The sequence below is a fragment of the Bidens hawaiensis genome, unplaced genomic scaffold, assembly GCF_021521415.1.
Source record: "Bidens hawaiensis isolate Kalapana, Puna unplaced genomic scaffold, B.hawaiensis_p1.1 tig00017565_1, whole genome shotgun sequence".
NCBI lineage: Eukaryota > Viridiplantae > Streptophyta > Magnoliopsida > Asterales > Asteraceae > Bidens > Bidens hawaiensis.
Window position 1 is genome coordinate 61,236 of NW_027492654.1, and position 23,988 is coordinate 85,223.

The 23,988-nt window shown below is 41.8% G+C and overlaps 1 protein-coding gene and 1 pseudogene across 1 annotated transcript; both read left to right on the top strand.

The window, feature by feature from the left end:
* The first annotated feature begins 1,839 nt into the window (after nt 1-1,839).
* LOC143554195 (protein LATERAL ORGAN BOUNDARIES pseudogene) lies at nt 1,840-2,594 on the top strand (annotated as a pseudogene).
* A 2,128-nt stretch (nt 2,595-4,722) lies between these two features.
* On the top strand, nt 4,723-23,813 carry LOC143554179 (cytochrome P450 Tp4149-like). The gene is made up of 3 exons (XM_077044010.1): nt 4,723-5,291; nt 6,085-6,418; nt 23,139-23,813. Exons 1-3 carry the CDS (start codon nt 4,723-4,725, stop codon nt 23,745-23,747), a joined length of 1,512 nt encoding a protein of 503 aa, XP_076900125.1. The 3' UTR covers nt 23,748-23,813.
* Nucleotides 23,814-23,988: the final 175 nt, after the last annotated feature.

A 23,988-nucleotide genomic window follows, 5' to 3' on the forward strand; every position in this document is an offset into this window, starting at 1 on the left:
CGCCCAACATGGATGATGGAACCCCTATTTTTTGTCACATGTGATTTGAATTCAAGACATTTTCCTTCAATTTTAATATGAAATCTTTAGGTGCCTCAGCTTAACCACTCAAATTAAGAATCATTGGCCGAAAACACGCTCTAATTGATTCTTAGGATTATATCAACTGTTCTAATGGGAATATATATATATATATATAATTTTTTTATTATATATATAGTACATGTATACTAGTTTCCATTTGAGATTTATTACATTTTGTCTTTTAACTACATTTTGTTCCTCTCCATTACCCTTTTGCAAGCTTCATTTCTCATCTCTCTCTCTCTCATCAAATTAGGGCTTTCAGCACTTCTTTATTGATGTCTTCGTGTTGAACTTGAAAGAAATCTTGAACTGATGGCAGGATAACAAGGAGGAATCAAAGAGTTCAAAGACAGGTAAAATAGATATAAAAAAGGAACTTGTCTTTTCCATTAATGATTTGTGATTTGTTCTTGTGATCTGATCAAGATACACATATCAGATACATATATACAGAATCCACAAAAGCTCAAATAAATATATACACTCACACGAATCAGATGTTTCTTTCCTTTTAGGTAATTCCCTTTAGCTAACAATACAAATACATGTGCAACAAATGTATGAGATTGTGCCATGCTTTTTCTGATATGATTAGGGTTTTCTATTTCTAAAAGATACATATATATATATATGCTCCAAATCACCAATCCCATCAAATATTTAACTTCTGATCAAGGCTTGATATATCATATATGATCGTACCATTAATCTGCCTTAATCTATCCCTTAATTCACCAGATCCCATATTATAATTATTATATTTGATCCTATTCATATGTGTCTAGAGAGATCTAGGCTTGTAAATCTACAAAACAGAGTTTTTGTGATTTAAGATAAGTAACATTAAAAAAATACTAGGGTTTGATCACTAGTACTTCACTTGTCTGAAAGAAATGCAACAAAACAGAAGTCGTTTTCAAATAGATAATAAAGTTCTCGTACATTAAAAAGAGTTCATTCATATACTGGTAAGGGTTAGCTAGAGATTCGTTACAGCTAGATGTGTTGTGTCTACTATGATCTTATAGAGAATACCTAATGACCAGCCGTTAATCGTCCAATAGTCAAAAGATTTGTCTTTTTGTGTAGTTTTGAATCGACTTTAGCCAACACGGCGCCTATTTGATGCTTGAATAGTTTTGTTGTTGTAACACATATGTGACATGGTATTAAGGTTATAAATTATCATATATATATAATAACTTTTTTTTTGTTTTTTTGTTTTTTAGGTGGTTTAGAGACGTGGTAAGTAAATCTAGACATTTTTCTTAAAGTTGTATAAATAGACATCTCACTACCATGGATAGTGAACTCATGCAAACCCTGACAAAGATTGTAGGGATTTGTTCATGTAGCAAGCAAACTTGGCTTGAGTTTGATGGTCAAAGGAAACATTTGTCCTTACCCAAGTTGCTTGCCAGACAAGGAACTAACGGAAACATTGTTAGAGTTCTCTTGAGTTCACTCATCGCTGTAGCGAACCGAACCGTCTATTTCTACAACATATATTAAAAAAAATAATTCTATAAGTACTTCCCACATATAAATGAAATTTTTAAACGACTTAGTTTTGCTATTCATAAAGGGTTAGCAGTGTAGCTTGTTGTCCGTTTGCCTTGTATTTCGATGTAAACACTACTCTTTAGTTAATGAATGAAATATATATCAAAATTAAAATTTCAATATTTTGCGCCTTTAATTAGTAGATTAAATAGTTTTTAATTACTCTTCAGATAAAACAAGGCTAATATTATGGCTTCATCAAGCTCTTACAACTATCCTTGTGCTGCCTGCAAGTTCTTGAGGAGAAAATGCATACCTGGCTGTGTTTTCGCACCTTACTTCCCTCCAGAAGACCCACAGAAATTCGTTAACGTTCACAAAATCTTCGGTGCCAGCAACGTCACAAAGCTCCTAAACGATGTGTTACCGCACCAAAGAGAAGATGTAGTTAGTTCACTTGCATATGAAGCTGAAGCTCGGATTAGAGACCCTGTGTATGGTTGTGTTGGAGTGATCAGTCTCCTACAACGACAGATTGATCGCCTTCAAAAGGATATTGATGCTGCAAACGCTGATTTGATGCGACATGTGTGTAATGGTGGTGGAGGTGGTGGATATTATCAGCCACTGCCTTCTTTTCCTAATTATGGTTATGTTAATCGTACGTCGAATTGGAAAAGCTATTCTAATTATGGTGAGAATAGGAGCGGTGGTGGTGGTGGTGGTGGTGGTAGTGGTGGTGGTGGTGTAGGTTATAATATGTGAAGTAGCTGCTGATGATCTCCAATTATGGTTGGAGTTTGTATTATATATATACTTGACTTGTGTCACCTTTGGCTGATGTATGCAACTTGTGGCTCGACTGTTAAAAAAATAAACTTATGATTGGTGCCTATATTTTAGCGTCCTTTTTCCTCTTCGATCACAACTCACTTGAATTTTAATCTTTTAAATTTTCCGTTGGAATTCATGTAGCACACGCCGTCACACGGGCAAAAGCATAGAGTCCCCTTCTCAGCCTTCATACTTTTTCGTCTAAGCTCCGTCACTGCTACTACATCATATATAAAAAATCTGAGTCATCTTACTCCATTGAGTTAAAATTCGGTAAGACCCTAAAAATATTGAGATGAGCGTGTAATACAATTTTTTATCAGCAAAGAAGAGATCTTATTAATAAACTACCTAGGAGCAAGCTACAATTAAAAAAGTAGATTATTAATTCTAGGAATAAGCGACGAAGGATAACTAATTAATATCCGTGAAGACAATCATTCTAGCTTTAAGTGATTGAGGTGAGTTACAAATGACTCCGCATTTAGGGCCTTCACATTTCATACCACTTGCATTTGTTGTGAATCGTGATCAGGTGAAATGTGAGGTGGCTTTAAATGATTCGTTCTAAGTTGAATTATAAATTAGAATTACCTTCCATCGCCCACACACACTTTGAGTATGTAGTGGTAATTTCGTGAAATTATGGTCGAGCTTGGAGCCTATGTCAAGCGTTTCGTAACACACAATCTTATCTTCTAAAAGTAGGTATTTGAATTTTTATTTTTTTAACCATGAAAACAAATAATTCGCATCTCAAGAAAACATGTGATTTAGCACAAACAAATATTAGTAAAACTACACTCTAACATTAACTACTTAATTAAAGCAATATTCTTCTGGTTGATAACACTGTATTGGGTATTAAAGTGGCAACTATTTATTTTTAGTTAAAGTTAGACATCTTTTATCGTGTTGCAATAACTTGAATACCCACTAGCTAATAGTAGATGTGGACATGTGATCCACTTATTTAAAAGTGACTCGCTTTAACTTTTATTTTATCCTCAACGATTAAATATGTAAATTTTAATTATTTTATCTTAAACTAGTATTATACCTAGGGGTGTCAATTCTTGACACGACCCGAAACCCAACCCAAACCCGACACGAAAAAAACAGGTTTTGGGTCGGCTAACACGACCCGTTTGAAATACGGGTCAGGTTCGGGCTGACCTGTTTTCTAAACATGTCGGGTTCGGGTTGACTTGTATAAAAACGGGTTTGACCCGTTAACCCATTTAATTTTAGATACTTTAAAATTAATTTTATATTCCCTCTTTAGTTTTAAAATGTGTTAGAAAATTTAATTATTTTTCATTCCCATATTACCTTCTTAAGTCTCCTTTTAAATTCTATTTTTCGTGTATGAAACTTTTAAATTCTCAACCAGAATTTCATTACCCAAGATGTATTTTCTCTGTCCATTCACCAATATGCATGAACATATCGTCAAATCCATTTATATCTAAATCGACTCATGTGTAAATTTCATTTGATTTTTGCAATATATAGTTTTGATTTTATTATAATTTGTAAGTATGATTATATAAATTAAGTTGTTTAAAATATATGGGTTAAACGGGTCGTGTTCGGGTTGACCCGAATTTATGTGTGTGCGGGTTAGGGTTGACTTATTTGACACGAATAATAATATGGGTTGGGTTCGGGTTGCACATTTCAACCCGTCAACCCGCCAACCCGCAACCTGTTAACCCGACACGTTTGACAGCCCTAATTATACCTGGCGCGTTGTGCCGGGACAAGGTGGTAAAATATGGGCGGTGGTAAAATCCAAGTGTTGTCAGTCCTGGAATTGAGGCAGTAAATCGGCACGAATTGAGTTACGTGCTTTAAGGTATTTGAACTAAAACAGAAAAAATATATAAAAACTGACATGGATCAATGGGGTGACGTCGGTCGGTTTTTATCCCGGGTGTTGAGGCGGCGAATCTACGTAACTTCGTTTAGTCCCTGTCACGTTTGTTATGGTACCTGATCTAAAAAAAAGCAAAATTGACATTCGGTCGGTTTTTATTACATTTATTACGGTAGAGAAACTAAAAAAAATGTGATAAGTCTATTCCTACAGGGTGTGGGCACGAATGACCAGGGTGTCATGTCACTTCATTTTAACGCCTCCATTAAAAACTATACCCACCGTTTAAACTGCCATCCACATGACCACCGAACTCATTTTACAACTATAGTACAAAAATTCCAACCTTATAAATAAAAGCTGTATTGATGAGACAAACTCGCAAACATCTTACCTAATAAGTAATAAGTAATAACATCATGGAAACTATTCCATCCTTCCAAACTATACTCTTCACTTTGTTTTCATCTCTCATTTTCATAATTTACATACGCAACAAATGGATTTCATATTATTCCAACAAAAACATAAACCTCCCACCCTCTCCAAACCGGCTTCCGATCATCGGCCACCTTCACAAACTAGGCTCAAACCCACACCGGTCCCTAGAAGCCTTGTCCCGACAACATGGTCCGGTCATGCTACTTCACCTAGGCAGTATACCCACGCTCGTAGCTTCGTCATCCGAAGCAGCCGAACAGATCATGAAAACCCATGATATATCGTTTGCTAGTCGGCCTTACTCGGCTATCTTAGATATATTGTTGTATGGTTTTAAGGACTTGGCGTTTGCGCCTAATGGGGAGTATTGGAGGCAGTTGAGGAGCATTGTAGCATCACAACTTTTAAGCAGTGCACAAGTGAAGTCTTTCAAGAATGTGAGACAAGAAGAGATTGGTCTTATGATTGGTATGTTTGAGAAAAGTTGTGGTTCGGTCGTTGATGTTACTCCGTTGTTTGATTCGCTTGCGGAAAATATTGTGTGCAGGTAAGGGTGTTTACCTGTTCGGTTTTTTCTATATTTGGTTTGAAAAGTATTTTGGTCGAAGAAAACAAGTCTGAACCGAATTCTAGTTCAAACCGAATAAACAAAATAGCCTTATAATTTATTTTTAATTTTTTTTACCATTATTTGTTATTTAATTTGGTTGGGATAATAATACTTAAAAAAAACCGGTTCATGATTCGAAATTGGTTTTAGAACCAATTAATATGATCTTGTAGCAAAACCGGTTTTGGTGAAACCAGTCAGGCTTGGATCCTATGTGTCTGTTTATACCAGCTTGGGATCCAGATTTTACCAAAAAAAAAATTTGTGCGCGCAATACTAAATGACAAGACTTAAATTTTTTTTGAACAGTGACTTTCATAGTGGTTGACGGAGAGAACCCCAACCGCCCCACTGTCTTAACCGGGCTCACGTTTGGCATCCGAGTTTGGCTAGGTGTTCCACGAGAAAATTTCGAGCCCCCTGCCACTTGACAGGAGTTGTCCGCCCACAAGAGCAACCTCTCTAGGAATGGACACTCTAATAAAAAACTCGTGTCGCCATCAAGATTCGAACTTGAGAGGCCAACCGACATCAAGCTCTTACCCATCATTTGGCTGGCCAATTGAGCTAGCCCAAGTGGTTGACAAAACTTAAATAAACCTTCCTTCTTTTATTTCGTTTGAACCAAATTCAAATTATTTGAAACGAAAAACCAAGCCGGTTTCTTGTAACTTGGTTCGGTTTTAATTGGTTTCGATTCGATTAAGTTTTCAATTATCGGTTTGTGTAGGGTGTCGATTGGGAGGACATGTGATGGGTTAGTTCTCACAAAGATTTTGAGAAAGTATCTAACCATGTTTACTCGGTTGAGCGTTGGGAGCTATATTCCATGGTTGTCGTGGGTCGATCGAGTCAGTGGCCTAATGGGGCAAGCTGAAGAAGTTACTAAAAAGTTAGATGAGTTTCTTGAAGATGTTATAAAAGAACATGTGAACAAGAAGAGTACTGGGGACAGTGATGGAAATGATGAAGCTAAAGATTTCATTGACATCTTGTTAAATGTCCAAAAGGATAAAACAACTGGATTTAGCTTTGGGACAAATACCATAAAAGCTTTAATCACGGTAAGTTCGTTCTTGTCTTTGAGGTACGATGATGTGGTTGGATTTTGTGATTTAACAATGTTCTATCTTCTCACTACCAGATTGGATAGTGAACCGATGGTCTTATCGGTCTATCGTATTACATCATAGTTAATTTAAAAACAAAATAGATATTAAATATAATATAAATAAAATATTAGATTGAAAGTCTAGTACAATTTAATTCGGGATTAATGTACACAAATTTGTTGCTATTGGATGAAAGATTAGATAAATTTTTATATGTATAGTTTATACACTTACGAGCTTTAGCCTCAGTATTACAAGTTTTTTACATTTGTCGTTTCTAATACTATAGATATATATTTTAATTTTAATTTAATTTATTGTAAAACAGTTTATACTATCTTTGGACCTATTTTGATCCGTTTATGTTTCGTTATTTTCGTTATTTCATTTTTGGATGAAACATTGAATAAATTATATATTTAATGTTTTATATCGGTTCGTTTGTGTTCATTTAAGTTTGCTTATTTATGTTCGTTTGTGTTTGTTTGCGCTTGTTCATTTATGTGTGTTTACCTTTGTTCAATTATGTTCGTTTATATTCATGATCCGTTCATTTAAATTTTAATTGAACGAACATTTAACCCAGGTTTGTATTAGACAGAGCATAGTATTTTAGTATAATCTGCCACAAGTAACGACCGTTCTAGACCTGGAATCAAGGTTGACGTGGTGGTGTGGTATGAGTGATAAAGATGAAAACGGGTTGACCCGGATACGGGTCATAAATAAAAGAGGATGTAAGGGGCGACCAGATCTGAACTGGTGGCTGATTAACCGGTGTTCATTCGGCGACTTAGGAGAAATCCATCAAAGGGGCGATTGATGTAGGTGACGATGGTGCTGATGCATGAGATGAGAGGTTGACGATGGTGGGTGATAATTAAAAGTTAACCGGTGATAGAGAATATATACCGGAGAGAAATTAAATTAGGTTTAATGATAAAAGTCTTAAAGAGTTTCACAAATAAATGGGATGTTATAACTCGTGAAAATGGCTATTCGGGTTTGCTGAGACCCATAGCCCACGAAAATCATTGTTTGATAATAAAAGAATTTTACAAACAAATGACATATTATAACTTGCTTAATGGCTATCCTGATTTAATGAAACACCCGGCCCTAATAATAATAGTAACATGTCTTCTTAATTGTAGCAAGATTGCATTGGTCATTTCACTCAATTGTGCTTAACATGCCATGTGCATGTTGCATGATAATTAAACAGTGAAGTTGCTATTTAAATGCTAGTTTTTAAAATTAAAGTTTGCTTTAAAGGACTAATGAAAGTTTGGTAGCAAGATATCATTGGTCAATTGTGCATCATTCGAGTGGACTTTTGTTATATTTTCATCCATTTTTCTTTAAATGTTTTTTTGATTGTATAGTTAAGAACCACATTTAGGCTTTTTATATTCGGGGTTATTTAATCAGTTATGTATCAAAACTTGTTTGGCTAATTACCTGATATTAACCAAAACGAATCATAACCGACTAAATCAAAACCAAAACTAGCGGTTATACTTATAAAGGTAAAAACTGAATTGAATCGTCGTTTGCACACCTCCATATATTCAAGCTAAGTTCACCTATTTACTTTTTTATTTCTTTTTATCATAATTTATACGTCTCTTGCTCAAGAAAATACTGACAAGAAAAGTCCAAACATGGACACGTCTATATTTGTTGAGACGACTGACCAGCAACATCAAAAATATTTTTATCCTAATTGTATGAAACACTATCTAAAAACTTGATACGTACTTATTTTATTAAATAATATAAAAGTTAGTATTTTCATCTAAAAAAATGAAAAGTCACGTTCCCATCCATTTTAAGGTTTTATATATTGAAAAACATCCTCTTTTAGTATCAATTTTAGTTATTTTAGTTTAAAAGGTCAAGCATTTACACTCCGTCCCTTATTCTCATTCTTACAATTATTAAACCGTCCTTTTCTAAATCTGAAGAGACGTGGATCGACTCACTGGTAGACGATCTACTTTCCTCGGGTGTGATTATGCTATTTCACCGATGGTTTTCTTGGATCTGGGTTCTTCCACCTACAAAATGAACAGCACCGTAAACTTACCCCTCAGAAAGGGACATAGGGGTCCTCTTTGGGGTAACCCTCCGGTGTGAGAATAAGTGTGTGTAGGAGAAGATAATGATATGAGAGTAAGGAAATGGAATGTATTGCTTAATAGCTGAATACTCTGTTATTGGATGATATTTGATTGTTATTGTCCACTCTCCTTGTGGAGTTGATGCTGTATTTATAGTGCTAGGGTTTCCAATGATTTGGCTCAGACCCAATTAGGGCTTTGTTGGCCTCTTCCAGTTGCTTTGCGCCACGTGTCCTTTGGGACACCTGGTGCTTTTTCATTGGTTATAATCACGTGGTAGCACATAGGTTTTGCTGAGTTGTCCACCTTTCATTGGCAGCTGTCAACATCAGCATATTCTTATTCCTTAAAAAGATACCTTCTGGAAGGTTGTCTGACGTGCACAATCAAGGTTGCCCTAATCCTGATTTGGATAAGGACGAGGTTGATTATGTGCATGTGTGATACGCGCCTATCCTGAGGATGCGCGAGGTCTTCTCTTTATTCTCACGCGCAGATGTTTCATGCGCAAATGTGATATGCACGAGCATGTGATATGCGCCACGCGCGGATGCGCCACGCGCATATGTGATGCGTGAGCATATGTGCCTGAGCATCTGATGCCTGAGCATGTGATGCATGAGCATCTGTGGTGCCTGAGCATGTGATGCATGAGCATATGTGATATGCGTGAGCATATGTGATATGCGCCATGCGCGTAGGTTTTGGCTTTGTGCCTTCATAATGTCTTGATTTCAAGCCTCTTGTCTATATCTTGTGGGTTGACCCGCCTCGCTCGGTGTTGAGGCTGGTACATACCTCTTCAAGCCCCCCCAGTCTAATGTGTGTCTTGTCTCGCGCGAGCGAGGCAAGATAGATATTAGACTTAACAGTTTGCTCTTTTAGTAGGGGTTTGTCTTTTTCTTCTTATTATTCATCGTTGCGCGAAATTCTATCCTTTTGGTTGAAAACGAATCGTCCCTGTACGTGGTTGGTTGTTGCTGACATGCGTCAGTGATGGAGACGTGTCAGACCTTTCGTGTGCTCGAGGTGGTACAGTTGCCTTTCGTGTCCCCTCACATAGTGTCAGGGACACGTGTCGCGCTCGCGTTGGTCCGTTCCTGCGAGTGGTGGCGCGTGAATTCTGGCAGCAGCTGTAGTTTCTTTTCGTGTCCCCTCACACAGTGTCAGGGACACGTGTCGCGCTCGCGTTGGCTTACACCTGCGAGTGGGGGCGCGTGAAGTCCGATAAGCACCAATATTTCTCTCTCCTGGGCCTATAAAAGCCAGCCCTTAGAGTTTTTTATCCTTCATCTTCTTGTTTATTATTCAGAGCTCTTTTCTTTCTTTCCTTGTATTCCGATTATCTTTGTTCTGCTTCCAGATATCTGTTCTTCAGAAGCAACTTTTGTTCGTTGTCACAGTTGTATGTCTGATAGCTCAGACAACACAATCTCCCCCATCCATTGCCGTGTGAAATCGTTAGTGATGTCTACATTGAAGAAGACCGGCAAGGGGAAGAGGGCTGCTGAGGCCTCATCGGAGGAGGTAGGGAGGACTAAGGCAGTGAAGAAGTGGGATGAGATCCCCTGCAAACTGAGGCAGGCCGATTTCGATAGCCTTATCGCCTCTCAGGGTTTTCTCCCTGATTTTGGCTGCATGTTGCCTGGGGCCGGGCAAACGGCGGCGGACCCGCCCACCGGCTTTATATCCTTGTATTGCCATTTTTTCACCCACTGCAACCTTCGTCTCCCGATGACAAGGTTTGTGGGTGCGCTGCTTAGGTTCTATGGGATTCATATATCCCAAGTCCATCCGTTTGGACTTGTGCGCATGACTCATTTTGAGTTCATGTGCAAATCACAGCGCGAGGAGCCCACCCCTCGGCGCTTTCAATTTTTTTATAAGCCCAAGATCCAAGATTCTTGGTTCTCATTTATTCCTCGCAGTCAGAAGGTCAAGTGCTGCACTGTTTCATTCAAGAGCCTTCATGACTGGTCTGAGAGGTTTTTCTATATCAGGGCTGGTGTGATCCCCATCCGCATGACCATGCGCGCGATCTCTTCTGCGCCTGCGGATGTGGGTGTCTTCAAGAACCCAACTGGCGTCTGGGTGAAAAAGTTGACTGCTGAACCATCCCCCGCCAAGAAAATTTGCGAGGAGGCGCTGGTGGGGGTTGGTATGAGCAGGAGGTGGGCTGACAGCGCGACTGAGCCCGTTATCCAAGTTGACGGCCTGTGTAAGTTAATCTCATTGGATTACTTCTGCGCGAATACTTGTCTTTTTGCTGATATCATTTGACTTGTTTTGTGCAGTCAGCAAGGAGTATGTCCACGCCGCCTATGATGAGCATATGGAGGGTGGCTCCGTCGCGCTGGGCGCTGGGGAGGTTGGCTTCCCCGATCGCTTCGATGACATGTTCATCCCTGTTGATCTGGGATTTCTCTTTGACAGCGATGCGCCTGGTAAGCCTTTGTACTTATGCATTTTCCTTTATAATACCAAATTTGGCTAACATTTCTGTTGCACGTATTGTAGATGCGCTTGAAAACTACGAGCTGGAGCTCGCGGAAGAGGAGGAGGAGGAGGAGGCGCCCCAACTAAAGCGTAAAGCTAAGGGGAAAACTGGCGCAGGGGCCAGTAAGAAACAGAAGAAAGATGTTGCCCCTGTTGTTCAGGATCCTCCTACTCAGGCGGGGGGATTTGAGAAAACCCAGGAGTTTCCCTCCAAGTTTCCCTTGTCTTCCCTGCCTCAAAAAGTGGGCAGACCTCCTGTCCACACGAGGTATGGTGCGACTACCTCCTCCCTTCGCGCGGTGGAAAAGTGAAGCGGCGTTGCGCCTTCGACAGGTATACTTTGCTTATCCTTTGCTTATCTTTTATGGTTCTATGAGCGCGATTCTGATTGAATTACTAATGAATCTTTGCTTACTCAAATGTTTGTAGAGCCGGCGACCTTGGTGAATCAACCTCAAGCGCAACAAGATGCCGAGGCTGCGCCGGAGGTCGCTTCGAAGTCCCCTGTTTTACCCTCGAAAAAGGGTAGAATGGACTTCATGGCGATGTTTGCCTCGCGAACGGAGTTGCGCCAAGGTACGTATTGTGGTTTTATTTTCTGACTTTTTTCTTTTAGATCAAGTCATGAACCATTTCTTTTTGTTGATTTTTTCATAGGAGTCGTAGCTGGCGTACAAGCTGCTGGCGGCACTCCTGGCGCCGGTGCCAGCGCCATTGGCTCTGCTCCTGCTCCTGCAAGCGATGAATCTCCCCTCATCGGGATTACTAAGGAGCAGGAGGCCGTTTTACGCGCCGATCTGGCGGCGTCGAGACCTCCCTCACCTCCTCCTGCGCACAGCCCTCCTCGCGAGACTGATTTTGATTCTAGGTCGCAGGAGAAAAGGCCTATTTCAGAGGAGGATGAGGAGGTTCATGCTGAAGATTCCGACGGCGGCCGCGCCAGCCCTGCAGCGCCACGAGGTTTCGCGTCGCCGTCTTCTCGTGGGCCTGCCGCTGACTTTTCTGCTTCGTCCCCGCAGGTATAAGTTTGTTTTTGCTCCGCTGCGCGGACTTTCATATTAGTGTTTTGATGACTTAGATCATTACTTTGTGTTTGCAGGAAGCCGATCACATCTACCGCCCGAGATGGAACATTACTGAGGACAGCTCATTTCAGTCCATGGGTGTGTGTGAGGACTTCTGGGCTCATTCTGTGCCTCCAGCTGAAAGGAGGTTTCAGGAGGCCCGCGCTCGCGATGACTTGCTGAAAGACCATCTGTTTGCTGGGTCGGCTTTCTTTGCTGCCTCCCAAGAGCTTCGCTATGATTACGTAAAGGTACGTGATGCTCTTGCGGAAGCCAAGCAAGAGGCTAAAGTATCTGCTTGGCATCTTTCTGATGCTCGAGAGAGAGCTGAGAAGCTCCAAGCAGAGCTCAGTGAGAACAGGGCAAGTGCCAACACCGCGTTCGTTAAGCGCGGGCATGAGCTCCAGGCTGCGCGGGAGAAGCTGCAGGCGGCCGAGGCGGACGCTGCCAAGTACGCGCGTAGAGTGCGCGACTTGGAGCTGTACGCGGAGGCGCGTGACCAAGCTCTTGTCCAGTCTATAACTGACAAATCATCGCTGGAGAGTGAGGTTGCGCGCCTGAAGAAGGAGCTGGCGGCCGCGCAGGCCGAGAAAGATGAAGCCTTGGCGACGGCAGCGTCTAGCCAGGAAGCACTTGATGCTGCGCGGGCGGAAAAGGAAGAAGCCTTGGCGGCAGCAGCGTCCGACAAAGAGGAGCAGAAACAGACTAAGGAAACTGTTGAGTTGTTAAACTCTCAGGTTCCTGCCCTCGAGACGTCTGTTGCTTCCCTCGCGCAGGATCGCCAATGGCTAATCTCACAGGGCATGACTCGTTGCGCTTACGCGATGAAATACTCAGACGAGTTCCAGGCCCTTGTGATGGATTGCAACGCTACCGCGCGCTTGGTGAGTCGAGCTGAAGGGTTTACGGATGGCTATGAATATGGCATGTTGAAGAAGAACCCATCCGAGTACCCTTATCAGAGCGACGTTGCCTGCGCGGACATGGCCGCGATGGGGGAGAAGTATATGAATACTCCCATTCCCATCCTTGCGCAGGTATTTTAACCTTAATGAGATTACCTTGACTTATTTTCCAAGTCTTTTTGTACTCATATTTTTCCTTATGATTTGCAGATATCCGCGCTTGCTGACCAGCCCAATCTCGGCGCGCTAAAGAAATTACTTGACGAGTGCGAAGGGGCTGGTGGCGGCGATGATGGCGCGGGGAATGCTGGCGTTGCTAGCGGCTCTGGCGTGGCCAAAGGATCCACTCCTGACACTATTGTGATAGAAGAATCCATTCAAGACGAAGAACTTGACTATGGTCAGTTTGGAGATGACGAGGAGCGGGCTGCGCCAGATGCTGAGGGCGATGATGATGACTATGAAGAGGCTGACGTCGACGTGGAGACTTGAGAAGCCCTTCATGTTTTTTATTTTTATTTGTAGTTTGTATCTTATCATCTTGTAAACTTGTAAATTTCAATGCTTTGGAATGAAATTTTGTTTTTCCCTTCTTCGCATCTTGCGCATTCCCCATTCATCTCTTATATTGCATGTTTGCTTGTTGAATATAAGATATGCTTGCACGTTGAAATAAGAACAAGGTTGTAAGGAAATTATTATACTTAATCCTTGTCATATTGTAAGTGATTTTGCCATATCTTGATTATGTTGACACGTGCCTAGGCGTTTTCATTATTCCTCTTTTGCGCGACGTTATCGCGCATTTATTATATGGAATTATGAGTTCTTTAGCCTTTACGTATCAATATGTGTTGCTCAGATATCCATTACAATTGCATGCGCGACCTCGACCTGAAACCTTAACAACTATGTTTTGGCATTTGTTTTGCCTTAGTTGTGTTTAGGTATTTTTATGGTCAGGCTGCGCAGTATGTAGGATGGATGTTGAGTGATTTGAGCTAAGGCTCACATTATTGGGCTAAGGCCCTGACGTTTTAGAGTTAATACTCATTAACGCGTTTGAGCTTGAAGCTCGCGCATGTATGTTTTACTTCGTTTTATTTCGTTTTGATGTCAATACAATGTTGTCATATTGCTCAAAATTAATAAAGGGAAGTGTGAAACATGTATGCAAAAGGTAATAGAATTGGGCTAAGGCCCCGACGTTTTAGAGTTAAGACTCGTTAACGCGTTTGAGCTTGAAGCTCGCGCATGTATGTTTTACTTCGTTTTTATTTCGTTTTGATGTCAATACAATGTTGTCATATTGCTCAAAATTAATAAAGGGAAGTGTGAAACATGTATGCAAAAGGTAATAGAATTGGGCTAAGGCCCCGACGTTTTAGAGTTAAGACTCGTTAACGCGTTTGAGCTTGAAGCTCGCGCATGTATGTTTTACTTCGTTTTTATTTCGTTTTGATGTCAATACAATGTTGTCATATTGCTCAAAATTAATAAAGGGAAGTGTGAAACATGTATGCAAAAGGTAATAGAATCCACATTAAGAGAAGATAGCGCGTATCATTATTCATAATGGCTTAAAAAGCCTTGATTACAAACTTGACATTTACATGAAACATTTTCTAAGCTGTGCCGCGTTCCATGCGCGCGGGATCTTCTTTCCATTCAAATCTTTTAAAGCGTATGCGCCTTTTCCCAATTCTTCCGAGACTTGATAAGGTCCCTCCCAATTGGGGGACATTTTTCCCGGGGGTATCGCGCGGCTAGCTTCATTGTTTCGAAGGACAAAATCATTTTTCTTAAAGTGGCATTCTTTCACACGCTGGTTGTAATATTTTCCAGTTTTTTCTTGTATTTGGCTTCACTGATGATAGCCGCCTCTCTGCGCCCTTCAAGTAAGTTGAGATCCAACCTTCTTTCTCGCTCGTTATCAATCTTGCTCATCATGAGCACTCTATGGGATGGGCATCCAATTTCTGCTGGAATCATTGCCTCTGTTCCATAGGTTAGGCTGAACGGGGATTCGCCATTGCTGGTTTTGCTTAATGTCCTGTGTGCCCACAGGACATTAGGTAGCTCTTCGACCCAAGAATGGGATTCTCCCTCTAACCTTTTCTTCAGCCCATTCAGCAAGCTTTGGTTCGCGCATTCCACTTGGCCATTCCCCTGAGGGTGGTATACTGAAGTGAAAATTTGGTTGATGCGCAATTCCTTGAGCCAGCCGGATATCTTCTTGTCAGTGAATTGCTTGCCATTATCGCTCACAATTTCCATGGGCAAGCTAAAACGGCATATGATGTGGCTCCAGATAAATTGCTTCATCGCTTCGGCTGTGATTTTTGCTAGTGGCTTGGCTTCAACCCATTTTGTGAAATAGTCTACTGCCACTACCAAAAATTTTACTCGCCCTTGCGCTTGCGGAAGGGGATCCACAATGTCGATTGCCCATTTGTGGAAAGGCCATGCGGAGGTCACTGGAATCAAGTTGTTCTTTGGCCGCATGGTGTTTGGCGCATAGCTCTGACATGCTTTGCATTTTTGGATCTCTTTTAAAGCGTCCAAGTACATGCCTGGCCAATAATAACCTGCGCTCATTGCCTTGGTAACCACCATACGCGGGCCAGCATGTATTCCACAAATTCCTTCATGTATTTCTCTGATCACATAGCTTGCTTCCTCAGCATCAAGGCATTTCATGAGCGGTCCAAGATAAGAGCGTCGATACAATGCACCATCAAGCAGTTCATAGTTCTGCGACTTGTGTCTTATCTTCCTCGCCTGTGCGCGATCGTCTGGTACTTTTCCCTCCTTCAAGAATTCCATTATTGGAGTTATCCATGATGAAGGGGTTGTATGAGTTACAAGGACAGACTTCGCTCCCACCGACGGGTTGCTCATTACTTCTACTCTGACATCTTTGCCAAAGTGATCGAAGCTGGTTGATGCCATCTTGCTCAGCGCGTCGGCAGATTTGTTTTCACTGCGCGGAATATGAATGATTCTGAAGCAGTCAAATTGCTCAATGAGCTTTTTCGCCTGCTCTAGATACAGAGGCATGGTGTTCTCCTTGGCATCATAAAGGCCATTGACCTGTGTTGCTACCAAGTATGAATCAACATGGGCCTCTAGCTTTTTAACTCCGAATTTGTGCGCGATGCGCAGGCCAGCCAGCAGGGCTTCATACTCAGCTTCATTGTTGGTACTCTTGAAGTCCAACCTGATGGCGTAAGTATATTCCTGATTCTCTGGATCCACCAGCTTGAGGCCTGCGCCGGATCCTTCGTTGTTTGAAGCTCCGTCTGTGAACAATCTCCAAACATTTTCTTCATCATTGGCTCGCGGAGGGTCTACCTCGCGCTTAGCCTCTTCAATTTTTCCTTCGGGGATTTCTGCAATGAAATCAGCCAAGACTTGTCCCTTTATTGCTGGACGGGGCTTATAGGCGATCGTGTGCTCACCCAATTCCAGCGCCCACTTTGTCAGCCTTCCTGAGAGCGCGGGACGCCGCAAGACTTGCTGGATGTTGTAACCAGTCAGAACTTCAATGGGATGACCATTGAAATATCTATGAAGCTTGCGCGACGCGTGTGTTAGTGACAAAACTAACTTTTCCATGATGGAGTAGCGCGTCTCAGGATCTGTCAGCACCCGACTCACATAGTATATTGGCGTTTGGATTCCCTTGCGATCCACCAACAATACTGCGCCGATGGCGCGCTCTCCTGCTGATAGGTACAATGTCAAAGTTTCTCCAGGAAGTGGAGCTGTGAGCGCGGGCAGATTTATCAAACATTCTTTTATCTCACTGAAAGCTTGCTCGGCCTCAGGAGTCCATTTGAATTGGCTTTTCTTTAAGCAATTCCTCAATGTGTTGACAAATGGGGTAGATTTGCTTGCATGGTTCGCTAGGAACCTGTTGATTGAAACCAATCTACCATTCAGCTTCTGGACTTCTTTCATGGTTTATGGCGAGGGCATGTCAAGGATGGCCTCCACCTTTTCTGGGTTCACCTTAAAACCATCCTTGGTGACCATTACACCTAGAAATTTTCCCTCTTGTACGCCGAAAGTGCATTTGCTCGGATTGAGCTTCATGTTAACTTCCTTTAGGCGCCCAAGGGTTTCCTCGATTTCTTTGAGCATTTGTTTCTCCTCCCTGCTCTTGATCACCAAATCATCCACATAGACTTCTAGGTTTCTTCCAATTTGCTCGTTGAAAACGGCATCCATAAGTCTTTGGTAGGTGGCGCCCGCATTCTTCAAACCAAAGGGCATTTTTGTGTAACAAAAAACACCCTTGTCGGTTCTGAAGGCGGTCTTGTCCTCATCTTGTGGTGCCATTTGAATCTGGTGATAGCCTTTGTAGGCATCCAGGAAACATTTGAGCTTGAATGGCGCCACGGAGTCCACCTTTGCGTCGATGTTTGGGAGGGGATAACAATCCTTTGGGCATGCTTTGTTGAGGTCCTTGAAGTCAATGCACATCCTCCATGACCCGTTACTTTTCTTTACCATCACAGGATTGGCTACCCATGTCTGGTATCGTATCGGGCGGATGATGTTTGCGCGCAGTAGATCCTCAACCTGCTCATTCATGGCCCTCGCTTTCTCATCCCCCATGACTCTCTTCTTTTGAGCAATTGGCTCTACAGACTTGAACGTGTTGAGAGAATGTTGTGCCAGGTCTCGCGGAACCCCAGTCATATCAGAGTGTTGCCACGCGAAGACCGACATATATGCCGTGAGCAATCTTTTCATTCTCAACCTCGTGTCGTCTGATATCGTTGCGCCAATTGTGATCTTCTGCTCCGGGAATTTTGGGTTGAGAATCCATTCCTCTGGCGCGTTGTCTGCCATTGGATGTTTCATTCTCCCTTCCCGCGGAGTATTTGTCACTGCACACAAATGATCTCGGTATACAAAAGTTACACCTGTTGGTGTTGGGAACCCCAACGCGCCGTGCGCTGGCGATGGTATGGCGTTAAATTGGGCAATCGTTACTCTACCCAAGATCATATTGTGGCATGAAGTGGTGGGCAAGACCAAGAAGTTGACAACTTCGGCTCGCTTGTGTTTCTCATCCCCCATAGTTAGCTCAAATTGTATTTGACCTAGGGGGTGAATGATTTCATTTGACACACCAGAGATTGGTGCATTCACAATTTCAAGCCTTGCTTGGTCTGCCGGATCCAGTTTTCTGAAACATTGCTCATACATGATGTCTGATTCGCTGCCAGTGTCCACCAGTACTTTTGACACTTCATAATGAGCAATGTGTGTAGTGATGACAAGAGGGCTGCTGATGGAAGGGCCTCCCCTGATTCTTGGGAAGATGACTTGTTGCTCGCGCCAATCTCCTTGGATTTGCGCGTTTCTCTTTCTTGATATTTGCCCTTGCCTTCCTCCCTCGGCTACACAGATTCTTTTGTACTTTTTGCTGGCTGAGGCTCCTGATTGTTCATTTTCTGGTCTTGAGTTTTTTACCAGGTGAGCCAGCTTGCCTGATTTCACATCTTTTTCAATTGCATCCTTCAAGTGGTGGCATGCATCAGTGTTGTGTCCTGTGGACTTGTGAAACTCACAGTACTTGCCACTGTCTGATGGTCCCTTGTAGTGTAGTGGCTTGGGGCTTTTGAATTGGACATTCTCAGTGCTTAACACCTGTGAAGGCGTTTTAGTGAGGGGAGTCCATATTCTTGGCAGAGGTCTGTTAGGATCTCTGCCGCCTTCCCTCTTGTCACCCTCCCCGCGATTACGAACGTCTTTTTGGGGCTGGGGTGAGCTTGGTTGCGCCTGCTTTTCTGCGGAAGAAAAACTGGTTGGTTGCAACCTGGACCAGACAGAGTTCTGTTTGCCCCTTCTTTCGTTGCTGCGCGGTGACTCAGCTTGATGCGCTCTTTCTCTTGCCCTATCTTGGGCAATTTGTTTTTCATTTCTCGCGAAGACTCGCGATGCTTCCATTAGTTTGGCCCAAGTGGTTGGCATGCCATCTCTGCTTACGAGAGCTCGGCGGAGTTGATCACTGCGCGCGCCTTGAATAAAGGCCACGCGCAAGAGTTGCTCAGTGATACCTCCGATTGCCAGAGACTCCTGATTGAAACGAGTTATGTAGTCTTCAATCGTTTCATCATTCTTGCGCACGCAGTGCATGATGTCATCAGGATCGCGCGTGTGTCTGCGCTGCTGTACGAAGTGGGCTTGGAATTTTTCCAATAGTTCCTCGAACCCATCGATCTGCCCAGTCGGCAAGCTCTCGAACCAGACACGCGCCGCGCCCGTGAGGCAGCGAGCAAACATGTGACACCATGTTGGCATCGTCCAGCTTTCTAGGTTTCCTGTGTTGTAAAACCCTTGTAAGAAATCGTCTGGATCTGTTGTGCCGTCATATTTGCCCAAACCACTTGGCATCTTGGTTTTGTGCTGAATGGGGGCCTTCGCGATGCGCTCAGTGAACTTTGAATGTTTCACCAAGATGGCTGGCCTGTATGGTGTGGTTACGTCCACTTGCCCTCTTACTGGTGGGCTATATGGCGCGTGCAGATCCAGATCGGCTCTGGCTCCAGGCGCCATGTTCACGTGCGCGCGGAGCTGTGAGCCGCCTGCATGAGTATCTCGCGTCTTCCTCATGCTGTGCACTTCTTCATCACTAAACTCAGTGTGTGCAGTGTGAACGGAATGACCATCCTCCGGCGCGCGCGCCCTTTTTGTTCCATGGACGTTTTGCTTGTCAAACGCTAGCCGTTGTGTTAAGTCGGCTGACTTTTTGTGTTTGACCATCTCATTGTACTTGTCCATTAGACGTCGTTGCTCGTTTATGAGCCATTCTTTGGGGTCATTGGTTTCATCTTCTGGACCCATTGGTCCTTTTTGTTTTGCGCCGGCAAGATTTTGTAATGTGAGATCGTCTGGAGGAGTTTCAGTCTGGCCATGAGGAGTTGTGATGAAGGGACGGTTACTGGTGGCGCGCGTAGAATCACGCGGCACCCTCAGAAACTGTTGTCCCTCATTAACATCCTCACGTTCAATATCCTCCAGAACTTGATCAACGTTACGAACGCCAGAAACCATGGTGAAAATTTGTTTTTTATAGAGATCTGATGAGATCTTGTTGCCGTTGTAACAGTGGATGGCGCCAATGAAGAGACGTGGATCGACTCACTGGTAGACGATCTACTTTCCTCGGGTGTGATTATGCTATTTCACCGATGGTTTTCTTGGATCTGGGTTCTTCCACCTACAAAATGAACAGCACCGTAAACTTACCCCTCAGAAAGGGACAGAGGGGTCCTCTTTGGGGTAACCCTCCGGTGTGAGAATAAGTGTGTGTAGGAGAAGATAATGATATGAGAGTAAGGAAATGGAATGTATTGCTTAATAGCTGAATACTCTGTTATTGGATGATATTTGATTGTTATTGTCCACTCTCCTTGTGGAGTTGATGCTGTATTTATAGTGCTAGGGTTTCCAATGATTGGGCTCAGACCCAATTAGGGCTTTGTTGGCCTCTTCCAGTTGCTTTGCGCCACGTGTCCTTTGGGACACCTGGTGCTTTTTCATTGGTTATAATCACGTGGTAGCACATAGGTTTTGCTGAGTTGTCCACCTTTCATTGGCAGCTGTCAACATCAGCATATTCTTATTCCTTAAAAAGATACCTTCTGGAAGGTTGTCTGACGTGCACAATCAAGGTTGCCCTAATCCTGATTTGGATAAGGACGAGGTTGATTATGTGCATGTGTGATACGCGCCTATCCTGAGGATGCGCGAGGTCTTCTCTTTATTCTCACGCGCAGATGTTTCATGCGCAAATGTGATATGCACGAGCATGTGATATGCGCCACGCGCGGATGCGCCACGCGCATATGTGATATGCGTGAGCATATGTGATGCGTGAGCATATGTGCCTGAGCATCTGATGCCTGAGCATGTGATGCATGAGCATCTGTGGTGCCTGAGCATATGATGCCTGAGCATGTGATGCATGAGCATATGTGATATGCGTGAGCATATGTGATATGCGCCATGCGCGTAGATTTTGGCTTTGTGCTTTCATAATGTCTTGATTTCAAGCCTCTTGTCTATATTTTGTGGGTTGACCCGCCTCGCTCGGTGTTGAGGCGGGTACATACCTCTTCAAAATCTATTTCTCATCTTTCCAAAACCTCATCTTCAATTAAACAACTTCTTTATTCCGTTTTCAATTGTTTTTTTAATCTTTCTTTCACTCGTATCCACTCACACATATAACTAAAAAGTGGATATAGAGGATGAAAATTAGTAGAAAAAAGAAATACGGGTCATGAGGGCATCTCCACTGGGCTGCTTTGAAATCCCACGTGGAGTTGTTCATATTTCAAACACTTGAAACCTATCATTGGAGGTGTCAGTCCAAATTGCAACGGCTTGGAATTACAAACCGTGTGTGAAGCTATCAATTCGGCCCCCAACAATTCACAGTTTTACACAACATATACATTATATACACACTTGAAATGGTCTTGTGCTTTTTTAGGTTGTTAAATTAATAATTTTGTAACCTAATCTAATATACATATGCGTGTGTTTTTCTTTTTTCTCTTTCTTTTTTTTTCTTCCCTTTTTCTATTTGTTAAGCCGTATGTTTTTTTTATTTTATGAACGTTTTTTCTTAAAATATTGTATGTTTTAATTTTTTTTAGGTATATTTTTATCTAGTAAATTTTTGTATCTTTTATTATTGAAGTTATATTACATAGACGAACAAAATAACAAAATAATTAAGAATAAAATATATAAATTAATACAGATTAAATAAAAGAAAAAAAAGTAGATGATGAGTTGGATGGTGAGCTGACGGTTTGAAATAAGGACATATAATGCCCACCGGAGGATAAATAAATGTTTTTGAATGTTGGTTTAAAATCTGATGTGTCATGCTGAGGTGGCGGTTTGGAATTAAAAACTAGAGTTACCCAGTGTTTTGAAACCCGGCCGGTCAGACCGGTCTGACCGGGATCCGGTACCTATACCGGGCCGGGTCAGGGTATTAGGACCGTTTTCTAAAAACCCGGCCGGGATTCACGGTTCGCGGTCGGCCCGGACCCGGTGACCCGGCGGGTGAACTGGCAATTTTGAATATTTCGAATCTTAAGGTGTTTTTTCTCACAGATAAACCCTAAATCGAAGGCTGCACCCTTCGTTTGAGCCATCTGCAGGGGCGACTACTTTATACCAGCCTTCATTACAACAAAAAACAACCATATTTTCTTGTTTTTGTGTTTATAGATTGATGACATTTTGGATAGAAGATAGATGGAGATGAAGAAGGGTAGCTTAGATGGTATATAATGAAACTGACGGCTGAGTATAACAAATTTTAAAACCCTAAAAATTGAAACCCTTATACAGTTATACACATGAGGTGAAGTTGTTAATTGATATGGGCTTGTATGGACTGAAGTTAATTTTTTTTTAATATGGGCTGGTTTATTTTTGCTAGAAAATAGTAAAATATAAATATTATATGTAGAATCGTATAATTAAAAAATTAACACACCGAATGTATAAAGATGAATACTTATATGTTATTATTATTATAGAATTAAGATTTAAAACTAATAATTTCTTAAAATTTCTTATACTTTTAAAATATAACAAAGATAAATAAATGTGTTATGTTTCAAGTTCTCTAAATTTTAAAATATAATATAATATTATTTACGATATCATTCGGGTCAAACACCGGTCCGCCCTTCCGGGTCGGTCCGACCTTTGACCCGGTAAGGCGTCTGGGTCGACGTCCGGGCCGGGTACCACTAGAGATGCTCTGACAGGGGATGAGATGGTGTGAATTTTTTTTTTTTAACTATTTAGTTAAACTATGGAGATGGGATTGTGTATGAGGGATGGAGTATGTATCGAATTTTAGCATGCCCCGATCACTCTGTATTCCCCATGTAGTAAATTCTAGTGTTCAAATTCTCATTTGAGTCTCACATTGCGAAACATGTTCCATAAATGGTGGAGCATATGTTGTTAACTAATTGCCGGACACAAATAATCTATTATGTATTTTATTAAAGATTGTGTTTTAAATTTGTAGGATATATTTGGCGGTGGAATTGATAACACATCTACAAATCTTGAGTGGATGTTGAGTGAGCTAATAAGAAACCCAAGAGTAATGAAAAAGCTACAAAAGGAAATAACGGAAGTAGCACAAGGAAGATCCATAATTACCGAGGAAGATTTAGACAAAATGCAGTATCTAAAAGCCGTCATAAAAGAGAGTATGCGATTGCATCCTCCACTTCCATTACTTCTTCCTCGTATAGCAACCCAAGACGTCAAAATAATGGGGTATGATGTTCCATCTGGCACACAAGTTTTGGTCAATGCTTGGAAAATAGGACGAGATTCAAGGTTGTGGGAGGAACCAAAAGAGTTTAAGCCTGAGAGGTTTTTGACAAACTCGATTAACTATAAAGGGCATCATTTTGAGTGGATTCCATTTGGTGCTGGTAGGAGATCATGTCCTGGTGTACTGTTTAGTGTAGCTATCTTCGAACTTGCAATAGCGAATATTGTATACAAGTTTGATATGGCGTTGCCTAATGGAGTTAATCATGAGGATTTGGATATGAGTGAGAAATTTGGTATAACGGTTCATAGGAAGTTCCCATTGCTTGTTACCGCAACTCCTCGGTTCTAGGGGCTGCCTATATGTATCATAATGCTAAATAAATGATTCTCTTGCATGCAATAATTATAAAACAAAAAAGGTGTATGTTTTGTTTTATGAATATATGGTATCACTCCTTATTGGTTAGGGAGGGTGTTTCAAAGTATTTCAAACAAGTCTTACATTTGATTACTTGAATTTTAGTTTAAAGTGGATATTATGAAATAATTATAAGACTTTACTCTTCCTTAGATTAACCTTGAGACCAGAT